The sequence below is a fragment of the Antennarius striatus genome, chromosome 5, assembly GCF_040054535.1.
Source record: "Antennarius striatus isolate MH-2024 chromosome 5, ASM4005453v1, whole genome shotgun sequence".
Taxonomy (NCBI): domain Eukaryota; kingdom Metazoa; phylum Chordata; class Actinopteri; order Lophiiformes; family Antennariidae; genus Antennarius; species Antennarius striatus.
In genome coordinates this window covers 25,907,873-25,932,565 of record NC_090780.1, presented here as the reverse complement: position 1 = coordinate 25,932,565, position 24,693 = coordinate 25,907,873, and the positions used below count along the sequence as shown (strand labels likewise).

General features: G+C 44.6%; 3 protein-coding genes and 1 long non-coding RNA gene across 5 annotated transcripts; all 4 read left to right on the top strand.

The window, feature by feature from the left end:
* The first annotated feature begins 669 nt into the window (after window positions 1–669).
* Window positions 670–7,411, top strand: LOC137595088 (zinc finger protein 3-like). The gene is made up of 4 exons (XM_068314922.1): window positions 670–697; window positions 908–1,466; window positions 1,634–1,810; window positions 5,165–7,411. Exons 2-4 carry the CDS (start codon window positions 1,298–1,300, stop codon window positions 6,307–6,309), a joined length of 1,491 nt encoding a protein of 496 aa, XP_068171023.1. The 5' UTR covers window positions 670–697; window positions 908–1,297; the 3' UTR covers window positions 6,310–7,411.
* A 1,590-nt stretch (window positions 7,412–9,001) lies between these two features.
* LOC137595090 (zinc finger and SCAN domain-containing protein 31-like) lies at window positions 9,002–16,729 on the top strand. Its single transcript, XM_068314925.1, has 3 exons — window positions 9,002–9,429; window positions 9,597–9,773; window positions 13,995–16,729. The coding sequence occupies exons 1-3, from the start codon at window positions 9,261–9,263 to the stop codon at window positions 14,915–14,917; spliced, it is 1,269 nt and encodes a 422-aa protein (XP_068171026.1). The 5' UTR covers window positions 9,002–9,260; the 3' UTR covers window positions 14,918–16,729.
* Window positions 16,730–16,933: 204 nt separating this feature from the next.
* On the top strand, window positions 16,934–19,586 carry LOC137595091 (zinc finger protein 501-like). Of its 2 annotated transcripts, none has more exons than XM_068314926.1 (2): window positions 16,934–18,796; window positions 19,027–19,586. In XM_068314926.1, exon 1 carries the CDS (start codon window positions 17,021–17,023, stop codon window positions 18,116–18,118), a length of 1,098 nt encoding a protein of 365 aa, XP_068171027.1. In that variant the 5' UTR covers window positions 16,934–17,020; the 3' UTR covers window positions 18,119–18,796; window positions 19,027–19,586. The 2 variants fall into 2 exon arrangements, with proteins under 2 accessions (XP_068171027.1, XP_068171028.1); XM_068314927.1 differs by having other exon boundaries at window positions 16,934–19,306; window positions 19,449–19,526.
* Window positions 19,587–23,492: 3,906 nt separating this feature from the next.
* On the top strand, window positions 23,493–24,642 carry LOC137596028 (uncharacterized). The gene is made up of 5 exons (XR_011035502.1): window positions 23,493–23,607; window positions 23,955–24,015; window positions 24,092–24,117; window positions 24,246–24,382; window positions 24,485–24,642. It is a non-coding gene; the product is annotated as an uncharacterized lncRNA (long non-coding RNA).
* The last annotated feature ends 51 nt before the right edge of the window (window positions 24,643–24,693 follow it).

Genomic DNA, 24,693 nt, shown 5'->3' with positions numbered 1-24,693 from the left:
AGAGTTCTACAGATGCAGTATTTGCTTTGAGGATGTTGATAGAGAAGTACAGAGAAGGCCAGAGGGAGCTGCATTGTGTTTTTGTAGATCTGGAGAAAGCTGATGACAGGGTGTCCAGAGAGGAACTGTGGTATTGTATGAGGAAGTCTGGAGTGGCAGAGAAGTATGTTAGAGCGGTGCAGGACATGTATGAGGACTGTAAGACAGTGGTGAGGTGTGTGTAGGTGTGACAGAGGAGTTCAAGGTGGAGGTGGGACTGCATCAGGGATCAGCTTAGAGGTTCTGGAGATAAAGTCAGAGAGGCCAGACTGAGATGGTTTGGACATGTCCAGAGGAGAGATAGTGAATATATTGGTAGAAGGATGCTGAGTTCTGAACTGCCAGGCAGGAGGCCTAGAGGAAGACCAAAGAGGAGGTTTATGGATGTAGTGAAAGAGGACATGAAGGTAGTTGGTGTGAGAGAAGAGGATGAGAAGACAGGGTTAGATGGAGGACACTGATTGGCTGTGGCGACCCCTGCAGGGGAAAGCCGAAACGAAAAGAAGAAGATAGTGTATATATGTAATGGTGTGGGTAGATGTTTTTATATTATAGTTAAATTCATGATTAATTTGGGGAAATTCGTCTGTCTTTTATTTTGAAACCTGTCAGGTGCATTGTGGGTAACCCGCAGCAGAAAGATGCTGACGTGCCGCGGGTAAGTTGGTCCGATGCAGGCTCGTTGACGATGTCTTAAAGTGTTGTTTAGATGTTTTCTGTTGGTTATGACGAGTCTATATTATGTGATTCTGTAACGTTAATAGATCGGTCGGGTATCGACCCGCTGACGGCGTGTCTGTGTCGAAAAGTAATCCCGCCAAAACGTTGCTGTTTGTCGGACTCCTAACGCTGGTTCTTGTGTCTTCAGTGTCTCGGATGTTTACAATGTCTCGCGAAGCCGCGAATGCGTCCTCAACCGGTCACGTGGTAGTGCAACTCCGCACGTCACCTCTGACGTCATCAAGCCGCGCCTGTGGCCTCTCCCGTCGGACCCCCCGAGTCCCGGCTGTAGCTCCGACAAAGAGCGGGTTGAACCTGAACGGAGCTAAATGGTGTCAACGTGGAGTCGGAGCGTCTGGAGAGATTCTCTGCTGTCTGCCTTTGTCTCTGGAGCTTCACGCGTGGATCAGCTCGTCCCGTCAAGCTAACGAAGCTAGCTTAGCCTGCTAGCCGGAAACCATCTCCACTCGGAGCACCTCAGCAAACAGATCGGAACGGATCGAGTCTGGAGGAAAAGTTGTGCTGTGAAGGAGTCCAGATGTGTGACGTCCAGACGCTGAGAGCTTTTGTCCTGCAGCGACTAACTGCTGCTGCTGAAGACATCATGGAGCAGTTTGTGAGAACGTTAGCAAACGAGGAGACACTTTGTGGACGACAGAAGCTCCTGGAGGCTGTTTTCAGTCCTCAGGTCCACCTCCAGAGAGCAGGTGGGTTCCTGTCGGTTCTTTCTGGGTTCAGCTTCTCTGCTGGATTCCACACGTGTGAACCATTCAGTGGTGATTTCTTCACCTGGTAGTGATTGTTCTAAAGTTGTGGTGTCAGCGCTTTGAGTGTCAGCAGCGTCTTCAAGGTGTGTTTGTTTCATGATTCTCAGACGTCCAGCTGCTGGTGGGGACTAAAGAAGAGGTTGACCCTGAGCAGCAGGATTTAAGGTCCCCTCTGGACCAGGACGACCCCCCAGAACCTCCACACGTCAAAGAGGAACAGGAGGAACTACAGACCAATCAGGAGGGAGAGCTGCTGAAGGTCAAGGGTCAACCATCACCACCAGGTGAAAAGAAAGTGAATGAAGTGTGTTTGGAGAAGAAAAGAGTTGTTGAACGAGAGAAATGAGATGAAGATAGGAGAGGAGTGATCAATAATAAATCTTCTTCTCCTTTCAGCTTCTCCCTTCAGGGGTCTCCACAGCCAATCAGTGTCCTCCATCTAACCCTGTCTTCTCATCCTCTTCTCTCACACCAACTACCTTCATGTCCTCTTTCACTACATCCATAAACCTCCTCTTTGGTCTTCCTCTAGGCCTCCTGCCTGGCAGTTCAGAACTCAGCATCCTTCTACCAATATATTCACTATCTCTCCTCTGGACATGTCCAAACCATCTCAGTCTGGCCTCTCTGACTTTATCTCCAGAACCTCTAACATGTGCTGTCCCTCTGATGTACTCATTCCTGATCCTATCCATCCTGGTCACTCCCAGAGAGAACCTCAGCATCTTCATCTCTGCTACCTCCAGCTCTGTCTCCTGTCTTTTCCTCAGTGACACTGTCTCTAGACCAAACAACATCACTGGTCTCACCACAGTTTTGTACACCTTTCCTTTCATTTTAGCTGAAACTCTTCTATCACACATCACACCTGACACTTTCCTCCACCCGTTCCATCCTGCCTGGACACGCTTCTTCACCTCTTTTCCACACTCTCCATTGCTCTGGACTGTTGACCCTAAGTACTTCAAATCCTCCACCTTCTTGATCTCTTCTCCCTGTAACCTCACTCTTCCACTTGGGTCCCTCTCATTCACACACATGTACTCTGTCTTACTGCGGCTAACCTTCATTCCTCTCCTTTCCAGGACAAACCTCCACCTCTCTAGCTTCTCCTCCACCTGTTCCCTGCTCTCACTGCAGATCACAATGTCATCTGCAAACATCATAGTCCATGGAGATTCCTGTCTAACCTCGTCTGTCAGCCTGTCCATCACCATAGCAACAAGAAGGGGCTCAGAGCTGATCCCTGATGCAGTCCCACCTCCACCTTGAACTCCTCTGTCACACCTACACACACCTCACCACTGTCTTACAGTCCTCACATCTGTAGAACTCTTTTTTGGCATGAAACCATACTGCTGCTCACAAATGTTCACTTCTGCCCTTAGTCTAGCTTCCACTACTCTCTCCCATAACTTCATTGTATGGCTCATCAGCTTTATTCCTCTGTAGTTGCCACAACTCTTCACATCTCCCTTGTTCTTAAAAATGGGCACCAGCACACTTCTCCTCCATTCCTCAGGCATCTTCTCACTGTCTAAGATCCTGTTGAACAACCCAGTCAGAAACTCTACTGCCACCTCTCCTAGACACTTCCATACCTCTACAGGTATATCATCAGGACCGACTGCCTTTCCACTCTTCATCCTCTTCAGTGCCCTCCTCACTTCATCCTGACTAATCTTTGCTACTTCCTGGTCCACAACAGTCACCTGTTCTAGTCTTTGTTCTCTCTCATTTTCCACGTTCATCAACTCTTCAAAATACTCTTTCCATCTTCCCATCACACTACTGGCACCTGTCAATAGACTTCCATCCCTATCCTTAATCACCCTAACCTGCTGCACGTCCTTCCCATCTTTGTCTCTGTCTTGCCAACCTGTATAGATCAGTCTCTCCCTCCTTACTGTCCAACCTAGCATACAAGTCATCATAAGCTTCTTGTTTGGCCTTTGCTACCTCTACCTTCACCTTACGCTGCATCTCCCTGTACTCCTGTCTACTCTCCTCAGTCCTCTCAGTGTCCCACTTCCTCTTAGCTAACCTCTTTCTCTGTATACACTCCTGTACCTCCTCATTCCACCACCAAGTCTCCTTATCTACTTTCCTTCCAGATGACACACCAAGTACTCTCCTACCTGTCTCCCTGATCACATTAGCTGTAGTTGTCCAGTCATCTGGAAGCACCTCCTGACCACCCAGAGCCTGTCTTAACTCCTTCCTAAAAGTCCTGCAACACTCTTCCTTTTTCAGCTTCCACCATTTCGTCTTCTGCTCTGCCTTTGCCCTCTTCATCTTCCTCACCACCAGAGTCATCCTACACACCACCATCCTATGCTGTTTGGCTACACTCTCACCTACCACTACTTTACAGTCACTGATCTCCTTCAGGTTACACCGTCTACACCAGATGTAGTCTACCTGTGTGCTCCTACCTCCACTCTATAGGTCACTCTATGTTCCTGCCTCTTCTGGAAGAAAGTATTCACTACAGCCATTTCCATCCTTTTTGCAAAGTCAACTACCATCTGTCCTCCTGCGTTCCTCTCCTGGATACCAAACCTGCCCATCACCTCCTCATCACCTCTGTTTCCTGCACCAACATGTCCATTGAAGTCTGCTCCAATGACAACTCACTTCTAGGCATGCTCTGAACTGCCAGGCAGGAGGCCTAGAGGAAGACCAAAGAGGAGGTTTATGGATGTAGTGAAAGAGGACATGAAGGTAGTTGGTGTGAGAGAAGAGGATGAGAAGACAGGGTTAGATGGAGGACACTGATTGGCTGTGGAGACCCCTGAAGGGAAAAACCGAAACAAAAGAAGAAGTAAAGCTCCATCTTAAATGCACAATAAATTGTATTCAATAAAGACTTCACATCAAATGAAATCTCATAAGACACTCACCATACATCATTAGTTTCCAGCAGCATGTGTTTGGTGACAAAGAGGAAGTCCTGCCTATTCTTGCCTGTATTTATAGGGAATGATTGATTGACAGAAAGAACTTCCACCACCTTGTGGAAATGTAGTTTGTAGTCTTTTTTTAAAATCATTTCTAAGACATGGAATGACACCACCAGGGTCCAGGCGATGGTATTGCAAGCAGTTTGTTTCCTCCGTTGTTTCCTTGTGGTTGGGTTGCCTTTCAGGGTGCCAGAAGTGTTGCTGTCACTGAGTAAAGACATTACCTCGTCATGGTGATCTGTGTTCAAATGTAGAAAGGTGTAACTTCATGACATTTATTTATTTATAATACTCAAACAGTAAATCAAAGCGTTTACACTGGACGTAAATGATGGTCTCACGCTGTTGGAGTTCTGTTCTTGTACCTCTACTCTCCTACTTTTCCAGTGACAACGTGAGAAGGTTGATGAAGGTGAGAGGCCATGTTCTGACATGAGAGGAGAAGTCATTAAAGTCCCAAAAAAGTAGTAACGTCGAAGTTTGACTTCTGTAGCTTTTGGCAGGATACAAATCAGGACAATTTTTCTGAAGCTCTTTACAGAAATTAAATTAAAAAATCACAATTTTTCTATATTTGCAAGACTCAAAATGTATTAATTAGAACATTTCATAATTAATATATCATTGGGAGAAATGACTACCAAATATAAATGTATGTATTTCTTTGTTGTTCAGATGTCCAGCTGCTGTTGGTGACAAACGAAGAGGTTGACCCTGAGCAGCAGGATTTCTGGTCCGGTCTGGACCAGGACTTCCTCCCAGGTCCTCCACACATCAAAGAGGAACAGGAAGAAGTCCAGACCAATCAGGAGAACGAGCATCTGAAGGAGGAGGATGTCACAGAGTTAACATTCTATTCAGTACTTGTGAAGAGTGAAGAAGATGATGAAGAGCAGCCTCAGTCCTCCTTGCCTCATGATGAAGAGATGAAAACAGAGACTGATGGAGAACCAGAACCAGACCCAGACAGTTACTTTCAGAGAGATGGACGTTTACAACCAGATGAAGACCAGATGTCAGACTCCTCTGAACCAGAGGATGGAGACAGTTGTGACCTGGAGGAGACCAGTGAACCTCAGTCAGACTTCAACCAGTTGAGAAACAACCAAGAACCTGAATGTAATCCTGGACCTACACCAGTTAGCTCCTCTGAACGTGGTTCAAGCTCTGGTGACAAGAACCGTCTGCAGGAACACAGTGGAGCTCAGACAGGAAAGAAAAGATTTATTTGTTCACTTTGCAAAAAGAGTTTTCCATTCAGATCATGTTTTTATATCCACATGAGAACCCACAGAGGAGAGAACCCCTTAAAATGTTCTGTGTGTAGTAAAGTATTTAATCGGGTTGGGTATCTTACACGACACCTGAGAGTTCACACAGGAGAGAAACCATTCATTTGTTCAGTGTGCAGTAAGCGATTTAGACACGCTGGAAATCTAAGGGAACACATGAGAATCCACACGGGAGGGAAACCCTTCAGTTGTTCAGTTTGCAGTAAAGGATTTACTCTGGCTGCAACTCTAAAACAACACTTGACAATCCATACAGGAGAGAAACCCTTCAGTTGTTCAGTGTGCGGTAAAAGATTTAGTCGGGCTGGACATCGAAGAGAACACATGAGAATCCATACCGGAGAGAAACTCTTCAGTTGTTCAGTGTGCAGTAAAGAATTTACGCACGCTGCAACACTAGGACGACACATGAGAATCCACACAGGAGAGAAACCCTTCAGGTGTACAACGTGCAGTAAAGAATTTGTTCAGTCTGGACATCTAAGACGACACATGAGAATCCACACCAGGGAGAACCCCGCCAGTTAAAGTGTTTGCAATAAAAGCTATTCTTAAATTGTTAATTTCCGTAAACACTTGTGTGTACATGACAGTACGAAACGTCTTTTCAGCTTGTCCTGTTAGGGCTCACCACAGCATGTCGTCCTTTCTCTATTTTTGGTGAACACTCATATTTTCTTTGTCAAATATTTCTTTTATTTTGGATGTCCATTTGTGCCCCCGTAGGGCTATAGATGTCGGGGATTGAGCCTGAGGCAGCACACACGTGAAGCATGCGCTCCACCACTGATCTACATCCCCAGCTCATGTGTGTTCATGACAGTTATGAAATTCATTCATTCACATAATTCGAATGGTTTCTTTTCAGCAGAAAGCGAGTGTTTTATAGTGAGTGTCACTCTCCTGATCGACGACTCTTCTGCTCTGACCCTGTGTTCCTACTGAGATCGTGACTCATCCATGCTTCTTACACACACACACACACACACACACACACACACACACACACACACACACACACAGAAATGAGTCCATAATGCAAAGAAGACTTTGGGGACTCAGGTTCATGTTGGAGAGGTGCTGAAGTGTCCCACACAGCTGAGGGGCACAGGCTGTAGACCTGTGTGTTCTGTCTGGGCCGCTGACCCCTTAGGTCAGAGTGGGGGGGTGGAGGACCAGCTGAGAACCGTGAACTCATCTGCTCCGTCTGACATGATGATAAATGTAATACGTAGAAGTGTAATAGATCTATCTCTCACACACAGTAGTCTTTTATACATAGTTTATAATTGTTAATATGTGTGGATTTTAATTTATTGTATTTTTACTGTAGAATATTTGTATCTGTGATCAACTGTATTGTAAATTTCCCTTGTATAGCATGTAAAGGCTGATGAACCATTTCCCTCTTTCCCTTCCAAATCTTTTTTTCTTCCTGCTCAGGGTTTCTTCCTGTTAAAGGGACTCTTTTGTCCGTCCCCCAAGTCTTCCTTCATGTTGGACGAGTGTTTGTAGAACTCAGGTCTTTCTCTGCTCTACCTGGAAAGTGTCTTCAGATAACTTTGTCCTGATGTGACGTTAGATGAATTAGAATGAATTGAACTGAATTACAGTTCCACCAGTTTGCTTAGTTGTGTGTAATGACAAATAAAGAAAGTTTGTCTTTTGACTTTGACTTGACATTTGCATATTAATGAAGGAGTGTCAGTAAAAAAAAATTGACTGAGTTCTCTTCTTCTCTGTAAAGCCAACTAGTCAAGGCAGACCACCGTCCTGCGACGATCTGCGTATATCCCATATTGACAGACAGTAGATCCACTCTCACCCTCATTCACAACAGGTGGGACACTGTCCACGACGGGCAGCAGGCGGGTCCCCAGACGTTCTGCACTACCACGACGTCATTCATCAGCCAGCGATTGGAAGATAAAACTTGCTCACATGATCAGTGCAGTGAACACATTTACAGCCAAGATGAACATTTTCTCCATGCAGGTGGAGAAGAAAGCAATGCTGCGTAACCCTCTGGGCATACAGTGTTCAATGAAAACCTTTCTGCATCTGAAACTTTGGATGAAGCTGTAAGGAAAGTATTCCCACGTCATAAACAGAGTAGCACAGGAATCTGAAGAAAGGTTTTCTGACTGAGCAGCTTGAACCATCTGTGTCCTTTATTACAAATCCTTTCACACACGCAGACGTGACGTCCACTGCTGAGCAGCTCAGTGCTTTGTTCAGTTTGAACGCTGGTGAGGTAGAGACAGAAATCCTAACGGTACAAATGACCTCCACCTCAGAGCTCATCAGGCTGCACCAAACCTTTGGTGACTTGTGGACAAGAAGTATAGTGGGGTATACACAGCAGCTACGAACATTTACTGCTCCTTTGGTTCAACCTATCCCTGTGAATCAGCCTCTTCCAACATGAACTTTATCAAGAACAAACACAGAACACGTCTGACTGAAGAACCTTTACAGGATTCAAATTATTCACCAGATTATAACGCACTGGTGAGCAGCCTACTACCTTCATAGTAAATGAGCTGACCAATCAGAGACAGTTTTTCCCCCATTGTGTAAACAGCAGCAATATTTATCAGAATTAATGTTCTAAAATAATTTATTCTTGTTCGGAGAAAAAAGTGTTGTTTTCTTGCCTTAAAAATGATAGAAGTGATCATTTGCATCAAAAATACAGCAGGTGTCTGATTTTCAAATGTTTGAGCAAATAAACATAAAGAAAGTGTTTCAGGTCCAAACATGTTTCTCTGATTATTAGTGCTGTGTAACTCACTTATAATTATGGAGAATGATTATTGATATGTGAACAATCACTTTACATGGTGTTAGAACAACTGCTGCTATTTTAATATCAGTATTATAACGTTAGTTATCCGTGAAGTGTTGTTATTTAGAGGTTTGTAGTAAACAGGTCCTGTGTCACACTCCTCGGTTTATGACACAGAAATGTAGACTATCTCAGCACTGATGAGGAGTTATTGTTGGATCCAGTTTCTTTGGAACCCAGCAGAAAATAAAACTATTAAAATAGCAGAATGTAGAAGATGGATTTTACTACATTTGTTCAATGAAAAATCACGTTAATATTTATTTAGAACGCGATCACGTGTCGATCCTACATTTCCAATTTCTCGCGAATGCGTCCTGAGCCGTCCACGTCATCAAGCCGCGCCTGTGGCCTCTCCCGTCGGACCCCCCAGTCCCGGCTGTAGCTCCGACAAAGAGCGGGTTGAACCTGAACGGAGCTAAATGGTGTCAACGTGGAGTCGGAGCGTCTGGAGAGATTCTCTGCTGTCTGCCTTTGTCTCTGGAGCTTCACGCGTGGATCAGCTCGTCCCGTCAAGCTAACGAAGCTAGCTTAGCCTGCTAGCCGGAAACCATCTCCACTCGGAGCACCTCAGCAAACAGATCGGAACGGATCGAGTCTGGAGGAAAAGTTGTGCTGTGAAGGAGTCCAGATGTGTGACGTCCAGACGCTGAGAGCTTTTGTCCTGCAGCGACTAACTGCTGCTGCTGAAGACATCATGGAGCAGTTTGTGAGAACGTTAGCAAACGAGGAGACACTTTGTGGACGACAGAAGCTCCTGGAGGCTGTTTTCAGTCCTCAGGTCCACCTCCAGAGAGCAGGTGGGTTCCTGTCGGTTCTTTCTGGGTTCAGCTTCTCTGCTGGATTCCACACGTGTGAACCATTCAGTGGTGATTTCTTCACCTGGTAGTGATTGTTCTAAAGTTGTGGTGTCAGCGCTTTGAGTGTCAGCAGCGTCTTCAAGGTGTGTTTGTTTCATGATTCTCAGACGTCCAGCTGCTGGTGGGGACTAAAGAAGAGGTTGACCCTGAGCAGCAGGATTTAAGGTCCCCTCTGGACCAGGACGACCCCCCAGAACCTCCACACGTCAAAGAGGAACAGGAGGAACTACAGACCAATCAGGAGGGAGAGCTGCTGAAGGTCAAGGGTCAACCATCACCACCAGGTGAAAAGAAAGTGAATGAAGTGTGTTTGGAGAAGAAAAGAGTTGTTGAACGAGAGAAATGAGATGAAGTTAGGAGAGGAGTGATCATCATCATCATCATCATCATCATCATCATCATCATCATCATCATGTTCCTTCTCTGAAGGTTTATCTTCTTGATCTTCTTACGTATCAATGATACACTTAAAGTTGTCTCCATGGTTTCTTGTCTGATTGTTGGGGATCCATGTCCAACAGTCTTTCAGTCTTTGTCCATTTTGAGGACCGTTGGTCAAACACTTTCTGCTTTCTGATGTCTGCATTGTTCATCCTAGATGGGTGCTAAATGTTTCAGCTCACCAGCAATGCAGATGAGTTGATCGATGTAATACCAGTTGTTTAGTGGAAGTCCACGTTTGAGTATTTGAACTTCCTCTCCTCTCTCCGACCTTCGCTCATACTATCCTCATCCTCCTCCCTTCGTCTCCTATATACACCTTTCACCATCTTCCTCTCTCCTGGCTTTCATCGAGGGCAGACGTATTCCTCCTTGTCTCGTCTTCTCTGTCTAACTCTCATCACTGCTTCTCCAACATGGAATGCTGGTCCAGAGGAACCTCTCTGTCCTGATTGGCCGTTCACATGAGGGACTCTTGGGAGGGGTGGAGAGTTATATACCTGGCAGTTTTCGTGGAGGATGTTGAAGATCTTCATGTGTTTGGATTAATAATATCAGGGCTTCTGCTCCTTGGAGTGATCGTTGTCCTGGTGATTCAAAAATTTGGGAAGATGTCAGCAAATCAGGAAGTCCAAAGGCTGACTGAGTTGAGACTTTACAATTTCCGTAGGGCAGCCAAAGATCTTTTGTGCACCTATGGTACTCTAGCACCGTCCACAAGGATCGGTTGGACAGAGTCGAGGTAAATTTCAACATAATTATTCATTCGCTTCTTCTGCTGTCATTGATCGCGGGGTTCTGGAGCCTATCCCAGCCGATTGGAGGTGTGGGACAGGGTACACTCCAGGTGTGATGCCGGTGCACTGCGGCAGTATAATTATAAAAGGCGTAATTGAGTGATTCGCTAACTCCAGTCAAATTTGGTCGTGACGTTTTTCAGAAAATTTTATTTTTATTAGGCAGTCACGTGATACCGTACTCGCATTCTATTGGCTGATGGCATCCAGAAGTGTGCTCTGTTCCGTCAGGCTCGGACTTGTGAGAAAAAGAAGTGTTCTAAACAGTCTGTCAGAGTGTTTTAAAGGTAGTACAGATAGAAGGTGGTTTAATATCAGTATGGGGGGGTTCAGAAACGATTAAATTACCGTAAATAATAAGATAAATGGATCGCGATCTCGATCCTCAATCACGTGAGGTTCCTGGAATGCATTGGCCGCAAAAAACGAGGGCGCGTTGTATCCCAAACAAGGTTTACTGAAGAAGGTCATGCTGGTGAGGCTCCAGCGCTGGGCTCTGGACGAAGCAACAAACCTGTGGAGAAGAGCCTCGAATGGATGTGATCTTTATCGTGTTTGGGTTAGACCCTCCTTGACGAACGAGCCCACCAGCCGCCTGACTCAGCCTCGCGTGTATCAGTTATGTGTGTTGTGTACGTGTTTTGTACTTTTGTGTTTAGAAAATGATGTAATAGAGGAGGACTAAGTGTTGTTCTGTCTATGTTTGCGTAAGCAGATGCGTTTTGAGGTTAATATAAATGGAATATTCCCCAAAACTACCTCTGTTGTGGTGGGGAGTTGATTTTTCAATTTGTACTGATCTGGAACTCGTAGGATGCTAATACCGTCTATGTAGACTGGACTGTCCTCAAACGCGTCACGGCCAGAGACTGTTTCCTGTTCAGCTTCGTGGCGTTTGAGCTCAGGTGTGACCATGTCCTCACCTCAGCCTCGGACACGTTGTGATCTGTATGGGAGAGAAGAGAAACACAAGTGCACACCTTCCTGCCCAGTTTGGGGCAGGAGCCATTTGTGTCTTGGTTTGAGTCTCGTTAGTTTCCAGTTGAACTTAAGCTCAGCTGTTTTTCTCAAGTCTGTTTCTAAATCACTACATTTCTTTGATATTTGTCATAAAAGTGGTAACATCTCTCTCTCCTTGACTTTGCTCTTTCTTCAACCTCCTCTTCACTGTCTTCCTTGTTAACTTTGGGTTGTTCTCGTGGTCTTCCACCAGGGACAGCCGATCTCCTTCCCCATCACTTTTAACTTCCTCTTCTCTTCCTTTTCTCGGTCTCAACCTCTCATGCTCCCCTCTCCCTCTCTCCATCTCTGTCTCTCTTCGCTGTGGCGTTGTTTGTGAGACATTGTGAGGGGAAAGACGCACTGGTGAAGCTCACATGGCGGTAAACCCCCCCCCCCCAACTGCTCGGTGGGAGGGGTTTGTTTAGCAGTGGGACAGGTCGGTTACGACAGACTCCCAAATGAACGTAGCTGTGGTAATTTTTCTTGACGAAATTGAAAAGGTGCACCAGGTGTTTGTGAGCGGGGCGGTGATTCAGAACACCTCCATCATAACATGAAAGATCCAGGTGACAACGCCAAAGCTATCAACCGAGGGCCCACCCCCCCTCTGCTGTCTTCCAGTACAGCGGTCCCGATTTCACAAACACAGCCTTGTGAGTTTCCAGCTCCACCCCACGCGGAATCACCGGGCATCAGCCCAGAGGTCACAGGTGACAGCACAAAGGTTAAACAGTCACCGACCACCAACGTGTTTGTGGATGGCGTCAGCGTTTAGTTTAAAAGTAAAACAGTAAGTAGTGAACCAGTTGTTAGAGTTTTATAGATTGAAAAAACTAAGGAAAAAAGTAAAAGACATGATTATAGAATGGATAATTGTTTTTTTTCTCTTAATTTTGTCTTTTTTTTAGTTTGATAAATGTTAAAAGGTTCGATGTTTCTTTGTTCAGAAAACGCAGTTCTGTTGAAAATCGTCTCTACGTGAATCTCTTTTGGATTTTGTGCCAACGTGATTATCTTGTAATTTGACTTTTATGAATAAATGTGTCGTAAAAAACCAAAAATCTCTCCTCTCTTGCTCGTATTGCTGTTTGTAATTCAAGTAGAGTTTGATGTGTATCGTCTGTTTCTCTGTCCCCTTCAGTTTGAACACCCCCTCTTTTAAATGCCACATGCTTTGTTGATCAGCTGGACTAGCTAAGACATTTGTGCTTGATGGCTGATTTAGTGAGGGCCACAGGGCCACAGTCATTCAGGCCGGTGGTTGGGGACCGCTTTGGTCCCGGGATGATTGTGGCAGATTTCAGACAGAGCGGGATGACCGATGGGCCAGGGAGTGTTGAAGATCCTGGTGAAGATGGGGGTGTGCTGGGAGGCACACGCTCTTAGCACCCTACCCAGAACTCCACCTGGGCCAGCAGCCTTCTTGGGGCCCCCGTCTGACCCCATGCTCGCTGAGGGTGAGTGTGAGGGTGTGGGGGCAGGGCGGGGGCAGAAGAGTGTCGTTGTGATCCTTCTAAGCACAAAGACGTGACGTAGCTCCTCTGCCAGCGCCGCACTCAGGTCTCCTGGTGTCTCTGGAGCTGCAGAGAATCCCAGTCGTTCACTTTTCACCGCTGTCCCAGTCCTTGGTGACCTGGGCATTGACCGAACCGGTGTGGGGGGAACTGTGCTTGTCCTGATATGGTGGTCCTCAGGCATTTGAACAGGTTGCAAATTTTAATGTCATGCCCTGGACGGATGAAATGAACGCCTTCATGTTTCCTCCTTGGACTCGGTGTGGCAGACAGAGCCCTGCTTTCTGCTCTGTGACTAATTTATCAATGGTTCCCGCCCCAACTGAGTAAATCCTACCACTAAACACCGATAAATGTGGGTGTATCATGGTGAGTTTATACTTTTTATTGATTCGCGTTGACACTGGATGTAATTGATGGTCTCGACACGCTGTGGGTGCTCTTTTCCTTGAACTCTTCCTACATTTCGCGTGGCAGATAACGTGAAAAGGCTGATGGAGGTTAGAGTTCATGTTCTGATACGAGTGAAGAAGTTACTGAAGTCCCAAAAATGTAACATCCAGGTTTCACTTCTGTAGCTTTTGGCGGGATACGAATTGGGACAATTTTTCTGAAGCCCTTTACAGAAATTAAATTTGAACGTCATTCTGTTTCTATGTGGGACACAAATCTATGAGTTTAAATATTCTGTAATTTAGTGGTTAATTAGAGCAATGACTACCAAATATAAATGTATGTCTTTGTTGTTCAGATGTCCAGCTGCTGATGGTGACTAAAGAAGAGGTTGACCCTGAGCAGCAGGATTTAAGGTCCAACCTGGACCAGGACTTCCTCCCAGGTCCTCCACACATCAAAGAGGAACAGGAAGAAGTCCAGACCAACCAGGAGAACGAGCATCTGAAGGAGGAGGAGGATGTCACAGAGATGATGACATCTAATGATGAGGAGATGAAAACAGAGACTGATGGAGAACCAGAACCAGACCCAAACAGTTACTTTCAGAGAGATGGACGTTTACAACCAGATGAAGACCAGATGTCAGACTCCTCTGAACCAGAGGATGGAGACAGTTGTGACCTGGAGGAGACCAGTGAACCTCAGTCAGACTTCAACCAGTTGAGAAACAACCAAGAACCTGAATGTAATCCTGGACCTACACCAGTTAGGTCCTCTGAACGTTGTTCAAGATCTGGTGACAAGAACCGTCTGCAGGAACACAGTGGAGTTCAGACAGGAAAGAAAAGATTCAGTTGTTCAGTTTGTAAAAAGAGTTTTCAATACAGATCACGTTTTAATGTTCACATGAAAACCCACACAGGAGAGAAACCCTTAAAGTGTTCAGTGTGTGGTAAACGATTTAGTCGGGCTGGAGAGTTAAAACGACACATGAGAACCCACACAGGAGAGAAACCCTTTAGTTGCTTAGTGTGCAGTAAAGGGTTTCGTCAGGCTGCACATCTGAGAGGACACGTGAAAATCCACACAAGAGAGACACCCTTCAGGTGTTCAGTGTGCAGTAGAGGATTTAATCAGGTTGGACGTCTTACAAGACACATGAGAATCCACACAGAAGAGAAACTCCTCAGTTGTTCAGTGTGCAGTAGAGGGTTTAGTCGGGGTGTACATCTAAGACGACACATGAGAATCCACACAGGAGAGAAACCCGTCAGTTAAAGTGTTTGTCATCAAAGCTTTTCTTAGATTGTTAGTTCACGTAAACTCTCGTGTGTTCATGACAGGAAAAAAACGTCTTCTCGTTTTGTCTGTTAGGGGTCGGGACAGCATGTTGTTGTTGTGCTATTTTTGGTGAACATATTTTGATGGTCAAGGAGTTCTTTTAAGCTGAGTCCCCAGTTGTGCCCCCATAGGGCCACAGATGCCAAGGATTGAGACCGGGGCAGCACACACGTGAAGCATGTGCTCCACCACTGGTCTACATCCCCAGCTCGTGTGTTCATGACAGTTACGGTATTAATTAATTTACGTGATTAAAGTGGTTTCTTTTCAGCAGTGAGCGAGTGTTCCTTGTGCGTGTCCCTTTCCTGGTCAATGACTCTTCTGCTCTGACCCCACGTCTCACACAGAGACAGAAATGGGTCCATAATGCGATGATATCTTCCCCTAATCTAAGGATGGGTAAACGTAACTCCCCAAAGTGCAAACCAGACCATAATATTGTTGTGTTTGACAGATGCACAAGCTGCAGCAACAAACCTGGAGCCACAGGTGGAGATGCTAATAGCTGCTCTGCTAATAGTCCAGTGACACACAGGGTTTATGCAAGTGTGTAAAGTAGAATTTGATGTTTGAGGCAAATTTCAGAGGGTCCATGTGTGGTTGGACCAGGGGTCGGAGATGTTCCGGGGTGTTTCATGGGTCTTCATAATGTGGGGGGTCGGTGCCACAGGTCTGTCATCCTTCACTCCACTTGGGCGTGGTGTCTGTGGTACAGGGTCTTGGCAAGATGTGTTCCACAACACAGGAACCCTTCGAAGACTCAGGTTCATGTTGGAGAGGTGCTGAAGTATCCCACACAGCTGAGGGGCACAGGCTGTAGACCTGTGTGTTCTGTCTGGGCCGCTGACCCCTTAGGTCAGAGTGGGGGGGTGGAGGACCAGCTGAGACCCGTGAACTCATCTGCTCCGTCTGACATGATGATAAATGTAATACGTAGAAGTGTAATAGATCTATCTCTCACACACGGTAGTCTTTTATACATAGTTTATAATTGTTAATATGTGTGGATTTTAATTTATTGTGTTTTTACTGTAGAATATTTGTATCTGTGATCAACTGTATTGTAAATTTCCCTTGTATAGCATGTAAAGGCTGATGAACCATTTCCCTCTTTCCCTTCCAAATCTTTTTTTCTTCCTGCTCAGGGTTTCTTCCTGTTAAAGGGACTCTTTTGTCCGTCCCCCAAGTCTTCCTTCATTTTGGACGAGTGTTTGTAGAACTCAGGTCTTTCTCTGCTCTACCTGGAAAGTGTCTTCAGATAACTTTGTCCTGATCTGACGTTAGATGAATTACAATGAATTGAACTGAATTACAGTTCCACCAGTTTGTTTAGTTTAGATCAGACTTGACATCTGGTGGGAGTTCTTCCCCACCGACGGGGCCAAGATAGTGGCTACATGTTTGGTGATGTTGTAGTTGTCAGAGTTATTGCTGCTGACTATGGGACAGGGGGGGGCTCCTTCTCTTTAAATTTCGGGGAGGCCGTGTACGAATGGAACGACATCACCAGGGTCCATGCGGTATTATAAGCGGTTTACTGTTTCCTCCTTCTGTAGCTTCTGCAGGCAATCCACAAACTTCTCTTCTTAGCTTCTGGTTGGGTCGCTTTTCAGGGTGCCAGAAGTGTTGCTGTCACTGAATAAAGACATTACATCGTCACGGTGATCTGTGTTCATATGTAGAAAGGTGTAACTTTATGAACTTAATTCATACTCAAACTGTAAATCAACACGTTTACACTGGATGTGATTGCTGGTCTCATACTGTTGGAGTTCTGTTCTTGTCCCTGGACTCTTCCTGTGTTTCCTGTCACAGCTAACCTGAAAAGGCTGATGAAGGTTAGAGGTCACGTTTTGATACGAGTAAAGAAGTCACTAACGTCCCAATAATTTAGTTAAAACTTTCATTTCTGTAGCTTTTGTCTGAATAAAAGTCATTAGTCTTTCTGAAGCTCTTTACAGAAATTTAATTCAAAAGTCATATTTTTTCTATATGTTTGATATTTTACTAGTTAATTGGGGTAATGACTACTACATGTAAATGTATGTATGTCTTTGTTGTTCAGATGTCCAGCTCGGGTTGGTGACTAAAGACGAGGTTGACCCTGAGCAGCAGGATTTAAGGTCCAACCTGGACCAGGACTTCCTCCCAGAGCCTCCACACATCAGAGAGGAACAGGAAGAAGTCCAGACCAACCAGGAAACAGAGCAGCTGGTCGGGCTGAAGGAGGAGGAGGATGTCACAGAGTTAACATTCTCTTCAGTACCTGTGAAGAGTGAAGAAGATGAGGAGGAGAAACCTCAGTCCTCATTGCCTCATGATGAAGAGATGAAAACAGAGACTGATGGAGAACCAGAACCAGACCCAAACAGTTACTTTCAGAGAGATGGACGTTTACAACCAGATGAAGACCAGATGTCAGACTCCTCTGAGCCAGAGGATGGAGACAGTTGTGACCTGGAGGAGACCAGTGAACCTCAGTCAGACTTCAACCAGTTGAGAAACAACCAAGAACCTGAATGTAATCCTGGACCTACACCAGTTAGCTCCTCTGAATGTTGTTCAAGCTCTGGTGACAAGAACCGTCTGCAGGAACACAGTGGAGTTCAGACAGGAAAGAAAAGATTTAGTTGTTCAGTTTGTAAAAAGAGTTTTCAATACAGATCACGTTTTAATGTTCACATGAAAACCCACACAGGAGAGAAACCCTTCAGGTGTTCAGTGTGCAGTAAAAGATTTATTTGGGCTGGAGAGTTGGTACGACACATCAGAATCCACACAGGAGAGAAACCGTTTAGTTGCTCAGCGTGCAATAAAGGGTTTATTCAGGCTGGACATCTAAGAGAACACATGAAAATCCACACAGGAGAGAAACCCTTCAGTTGTTCAGTGTGCAGTAAAGGGTTTAGTCGGGCTGGACATTTAAAAGAACACACGAGAATCCACACAGGAGAGAAACCCTTCAGATGTTCAGTGTGCAGTAAAGAATTTACTTACACTGGAAGTCTAGGACGACACATGAGAACCCACACAGGAGAGAACCCCTTCAGGTGTTCTGTGTGCGGTAAAGAATTTTCTCGGGCTGAACATCTAAGACGACACTTGAGAGTCCACATCACGTGGAGCCCGTCAGCTTAAGTGTTTGTAGTCAAGTTTTTTCGTAGATTGTTTACTTCCAGAAACACTTGACATTAAAAATCTTATTTTCACCTTGTTCTGTGGGGCGTCGCCACAGCATATTAGCGTTTTTCTATTTTTGGTAAACGTTCATATTTTATTTGTCAAAGATTTCTTTTCTGCTTGATTCCCAGTTGTGCCCCCGTAGGGCCACGGATGCCGGCGATTGAGCCACGTGTGCAGCACACACGTGAAGCATGTGCTCCACACTGGTCTACATCCCCAGCTCATGTGTGTTCATGACAGTTATGGTATTAATTAATTTACGTGATTAAAGTGGTTTCTTTTTATAGTGAGGATATAATTTCTTTCTTTCTCTGCTCTACCTGGAAAGAGTCTTCAGATAACTTTGTCCTGATCTGACGTTTGACAAATGAACTGAATTTCAGTTCTACCAGTTTGATTAGTTTAGATTGGATTTGACATTTCCATATTAATGAAGGTGTGTCAGTACAAATACTGTCTGTGTTCCATTCTGTGTGTTTGACTTGGAACACTCTGGTGGTGTTACTGTCGGTTCAGGCCAGGAGATGGAATACTTAACAGGATGGAACCATAAGGAAAAAATTAGAAAAGTTACGCCTGAAGTTTCTCCACAACCTTCTTGTGATCCCAGCCTGCAGGACGTCCTGTCTACTGGTGAGACTGGTTGGGGTATTTATTACAGGGACTATAAACTACATTTCATCACGTTACCCTCAGCAGATGGTTCGTCATTTTAAATGTGTTCATGTGGTTGTTGTGTCTCCACGAAGCTTCTTAACAGCTAAAGTCTAACATTTCAGCCTGACTTCCTGCAGCTGTAACAAACTATAATCCTGATTTATTGTTGTAATATTAGTTGTTAATGACTTCTGATGTCGCATCAGGGTCTTGTGTCACGTCTCCAGACAGTGAACGTGTTCTCTAGTGAACATGTGTGGAGGCAGACATGAATGTCCAGGGAACAGAGAACATCTCCTGACTTGAAGGTTGTGTTGTTGCAGCTGAACACGATGGGTGTAAAACTCACTCTGCTGTTGGTTCTCATGCTGGTCCCCCGTTCACGTAAGCATCGCTCACTTCATGCAGTAAACTGGACGTGTGAGACGACACTAATGATCACCCTCCTGTTTCTCATTAGATGAACGAGTAAGAAACAATCCCTGGGTAAAGTAATCATTTAAACTCTTTTGTGTTGTTTTTATGTCAGAATATTTCTTCCTCGGAGGTGCAGAAAATGTATGTTTTGCGCTTGAAATTTTTCTATTTCGTGTAAAACTAAAGTATTTTTCTCAAACAATATCTTCAGCATACGTCTCAATTTATTGTTGGCTGTCCAAACATCTATCATCCTGTGTGTGGAACCAACGGAGTGACCTACGGCAACCCCTGTCTGCTGTGGAATGATGCCCAGTTAAGAAACAGGCTTCGTGTCCATCACACCATGAACTCAGATCAGAGTTCACTCAGACCAACTTTCCTACTGGTTTACTGACACGAAGATGTTCTGAAGGAACTAATCAATTCTTTCCTGACAGGTTAGCACAAGGGAAACTTCAGATATTAAAACATGGAAGATGCTGAGGAGGAAGAAGGAAAATCGACCCCCAGAAGTGCATTTCACCACTTCTGTTGTTTGGATTCTGATTTAAACTTCAGTATTTCAGTGAATTTTGTTTCTGAAGCAGAAAACAAACGTACAATAAAATGGTGACAAACCTGAATAATTCTTTGTCTCAGCTTTGAATTTATTCTCTTCATTCTCATTTTGTTCAGTTGTTACGAGAATGTGTTGAAGTACAAAAGCGTGAAGGGACCAGACTCCTCCTGGTCTTCAGATCCACAAGAGGGCGTCAAAGGGCCCTTCTGTCAAAACGGTGGAGGACAAACGAGACCATTAACATGAAAATATTTTACCGTCCGAGGATCACAGTATTTCCATGTTACTGCTGTGTATTGGTACTAATAATGATATTAGTCCATACTGATCAGATGTCTGATCACATATTCATCATTATGTAACATCAAGCTTTACCCTGGAGAATGAATGTTTCCCCATCTGGAACTTAACAGGATGATGCTGCTGATTGATTGAATTACCAGATCTTTATGCATGTTAGGTAACCACTGGTAACCACTGGTAACCACTGGTAACTGTAAATCAGTCTCGGAATATACAGTGATGAAATCATTTATTTTATGTTTTAACGGTAGGTTTTACTAAAACATTGATGTGAACATCAGAGTTGTTTCTGTCAGGCTGTGTCCAGAAGCCCTGATACCACCCAACACCAACCCATGTGTTCCTTCAGGCTGAAACTCTTTATTGGAAAGAGTTCTATGTGGCGGGTGGTTAAGACCCACATCATCCAGATCCTACAACTAGTGAACGACAACGAACCGACAAACAGGCAAAACCACAGGGAGTCCAACAAGGATGAAGAGTAGGATGAAGAGTAGGATGAAGAGTGGGATGAAGAGTGGGATGAAGAGTAGGATGAAGAGTAAGACGAGTCGATGACCATCTGGACCGGGGCTGAGGACTGAGCAGAGCATCAGTAGGAGGAGCCTAGCTAGTGGATGGAGCCTGATTGGAGATGGGAAGCAGGTGCTGCAGCAGCACAGGTGACAGGAATGAGTGGGTTGAGTGGGGGTGGATCCAGGACAGGAGGTAGAACTGGAACCAGGGCCGTGTCACTGCGGACCCAGTCGCAGGTCAGCGGTGGGTTTTAACCAGACGGTCGTTTCTGGATATATTTCTATTTATTCTCTTCCTTCATCCGGTCACCAGCCGGCCGCTCACGGTGACTTTTGGGTTCCTCTGAAGGTTTCTTCCTGTTAAAGGTTAATGAAACAGATTTATTTAACTACCAGGTCTTTATGCACTGAAAGTAACCACTGGTTGATGTAAACAAGTATGGGAATAGAGAATAATGTGTAGTTTCATGTATTTTAATCATTAATGAGCATTAAAGAAAATAAGAACCCATGAAGTCAGTCCCAGACCTTCTTGTTCCTGTCAGTGTTCAGCGTCATTTCCTGTTGTTTGTTTGGTGGTAGTAAATTACTGTCGATGTACAATCACCGTTAATGTCTAGTGTCATTTTAGATTTTTAAACACTAATCACAATTTAGAGAAACAGTCGGGTTTTCGGAGAACAGACTCCGCTCAGAGCCGGCCTCGAACCCCGACCTGCCTAGTTGTGCGATGACAGCGCTAACCATTGCGCCACCGTGCCGCCTATTTTCTAATTTTACGTATTTTATCTTTTGTACAGTTTCCATTTCATTATAAGTACTTTTTAATCTCTTTATGCTTGTAGTATTTAGCTGTACTCAGATGTTTCCTCAAGGGGGGGTCCTCCACACTGGGAGCAGTGTCCAGTCTGCTGGTGGGGTTGCGGTCCGCCCGGCCGGCTGGGGTTCCTCCTTTTTTTGTTGGGGTCCACCTGTCTGTTGGAACTGGGGGGCCTGGGTTGTAGTCCCCCCCCCCCCGTCCAACGGCACGGCCTGTGGCTCTGCCATTGGATGGGAAACTTGTGCGTCTGCCCAGACACATGAACCACTAGAGGGAGCATTGGAGTCCACCTCTACTCACCCCCCTCTCTCCTGCTCAAGGTTTCTTCCTGTTCAAGTCACTTTTCTCTTTTGATCGTCGTCAGTCTTTCTTCATGTTGACGAGTGTTTGTAGAACTCAGGTGTCTCTGCTCTACCTGGAAAGTGTCCTCACGTAACTGTTCCGACGTTAGACAAATAACGATGAACTGAACTGAACTACAGTTCATCCAGTTCAGTTAGCTGAGATCAGACTTCACATTTTCATTTTAATGAAGGTGTGTCAGTACAAATAATGGCTGTGTTCCATTTAGTTTGTTTGAATAGAATTCCTCCAGAATTTCTCCTACTAACCCGTCAGTACGAGAGAAAATTCAGATGTTGAAACACGACAAATGCTGAGGAGGACGAAGGAAAATCGACCTCCAGATGTTCGTTTGTTTCACCACGTCTGTTGTGTGAATTCTGATTTAAACTTCAGCATTTCAGTGAGTTGTTTCTGAAGCACAAAACAAGGCAGTCAGAGACCGCAACATCCTGCGACACCCCTGAAGTCATTATTGTACCCCGACCTACACCGACGGTTTGCAACGGTTGTGAAGTTATTTGGTGGACGGACAAACGAACACACAAACAATGAAAAGTACAAGACATCAGCGCTTCGCGTGATGCGAGTACAATAACATGGTGACAAACCTGAAGAATTCTTTATCTCAGCTTTGAATTTATTCTCTTTATTTTCAGTTTGTTAAGCTGCTACAAGAATGTGTTGAAGAGACCAGACTCCTGTGGTCAGAGCTTTTGGAAAGCGCATCATTGCTGAACAACCACCCGGCAACAAGACCGACTCCGACAATGACAAGAGAAATTGCCCAGCTGTTCAGTTCAGATACAGATGAGGACTCCGATGGATTTGTGACAAAAAGTCAATCAAAAAATGTATTTTTAAATGTTTAGTAGAATAAAGTTCAACCACACTGGCTGCTTAGCTTCTGTTTTTGCCTGTTTGCCTGACTTCAGTACGGAAGCGGACCCTGTGATTGATGCTGCTACTCGGTGAACATACGGTACCTGTCTCAAGTTGATGTCCCGTTTCTTCTGCCTCTGGTTGTCTTGAAGTTCTTTTGTTCATCTTCATTAGATCATTAGTTTCATTAGTTTCAAGTACACTACTGGGTTTCTTTTGCTACTTTTTTTTAATTAAAAAAAATTAACATGTACATTGATTTAGTGTTTGTTACTTTGCCCCTCGTGGTGTTTTTTTTTGTATATTCAGAATTTTTTCCCGAAAATTGATTTTATTTTTGTCATTGTAAATAACCCTGCATACAGTTTTTACTCTGCATCTGGGTCCTGCTCTCCTTTAATGACCTGGGACAGTGGACTCGTTTAAGAAAGTCTCTTCATGTCCAAGACTTTAGAGACAGCAGTCTCCAGTCAGCTGTGTTTTAACCAGACATGTTTCAGGTTTTATAGACGGGTAACAACGGCCAAGGCAGCTGGCCCCTCAGAATGACTCTTGGGTTTCTTCCTGTTAAAGGGACTTCTGTCCTTCATCCATCACCAAAGTCTTCCTTCATGTTGGACGAATGTTTCTAGAACTCAAGTCTTTCTCTGCTCTACCTGGAAAGTGTCTTCAGATAACTTTGTTCTGACCTGACTTACAGTTCTACCAGTTGGACTAGTTTAGATCAGACTTGGCGTTTTCGTATTAATGAAGGCCTGGCAGTACAAATTTTGTCTGTGTTCCATTTATTTATTCACTGTCAACTCTCTGATATAATTCGCTCCAGCTCAGCAGTAAAACTGGTGGAACACTGAAGAGGACGGAGCCATCACCAAAGACTCAGCTACGCCTGAAGTTTCTCCACAACCTTCTTGTGATCCCAGCCTGCAGGACGTCCTGTCTACTGGTGAGACTGGTTGGGGTATTTATTACAGGGACTATAAACTACATTTCATCACGTTACCCTCAGCAGATGGTTCGTCATTTTAAAAGTGTTCATGTGGTTGTTGTGTCTCCACGAAGCTTCTGAACAGCTAAAGTCTAACATTTCAGCCTGACTTCCTGCAGCTGTAACAAACTATAATCCTGATTTATTGTTGTAATATTAGTTGTTAATGACTTCTGATGTCGCATCAGGGTCTTGTGTCACGTCTCCAGACAGTGAACGTGTTCTCTAGTGAACATGTGTGGAGGCAGACATGAATGTCCAGGGAACAGAGAACATCTCCTGACTTGAAGGTTGTGTTGTTGCAGCTGAACACGATGGGTGTAAAACTCACTCTGCTGTTGGTTCTCATGCTGGTCCCCCGTTCACGTAAGCATCGCTCACTTCATGCAGTAAACTGGACGTGTGAGACGACACTAATGATCAGTCTCCTGTTTCTCATTAGATGAACTATGGCGATACTATCCCCTGGTAACAGCTTTTATGATGTTTCTATATTATATATTATTTCTCCCTAATAGTTGTAAAAATTTATATTTCACAATTTACAGTCTTATTATGTGTAGGACTAAAATATTGTTCTAAAATAATATTTTCAGACAAAAACTAGACCTACTCTCCCCTGTCCAAACGTCTACGACCCTGTGTGTGGGACGGACGGAGTGACCTACGATAACGTCTGTGAGCTGTTGAGAGAGGTCCAGTTGATAAAGCTGTTTCAAGTCCGTTTCCCCATGTACGAACAACACGCTTCATTCAGACCACCTTTACTACTGGTTTACTCACACGTAGATTTTCTGAAGGAACTAATCAGTTCTAATAAATTCTTCCTTCACAGGATTTACAGAGAGAAACTTGAGATAAAAAAACATGAGAAATGCTGAGGAGGAAGAAGGAAAATCGACCCCCAGACGTTCATTTCACCACTTCTGTTGTTTGGATTCTGATTTAAACTTCAGTATTTCAGTGAATTTGTTTCTGAAGCAGAAAACAAACGTACAATAAAATGGTGACAAACCTGATGAATGTTTTGTCTGAGCTCTGAAT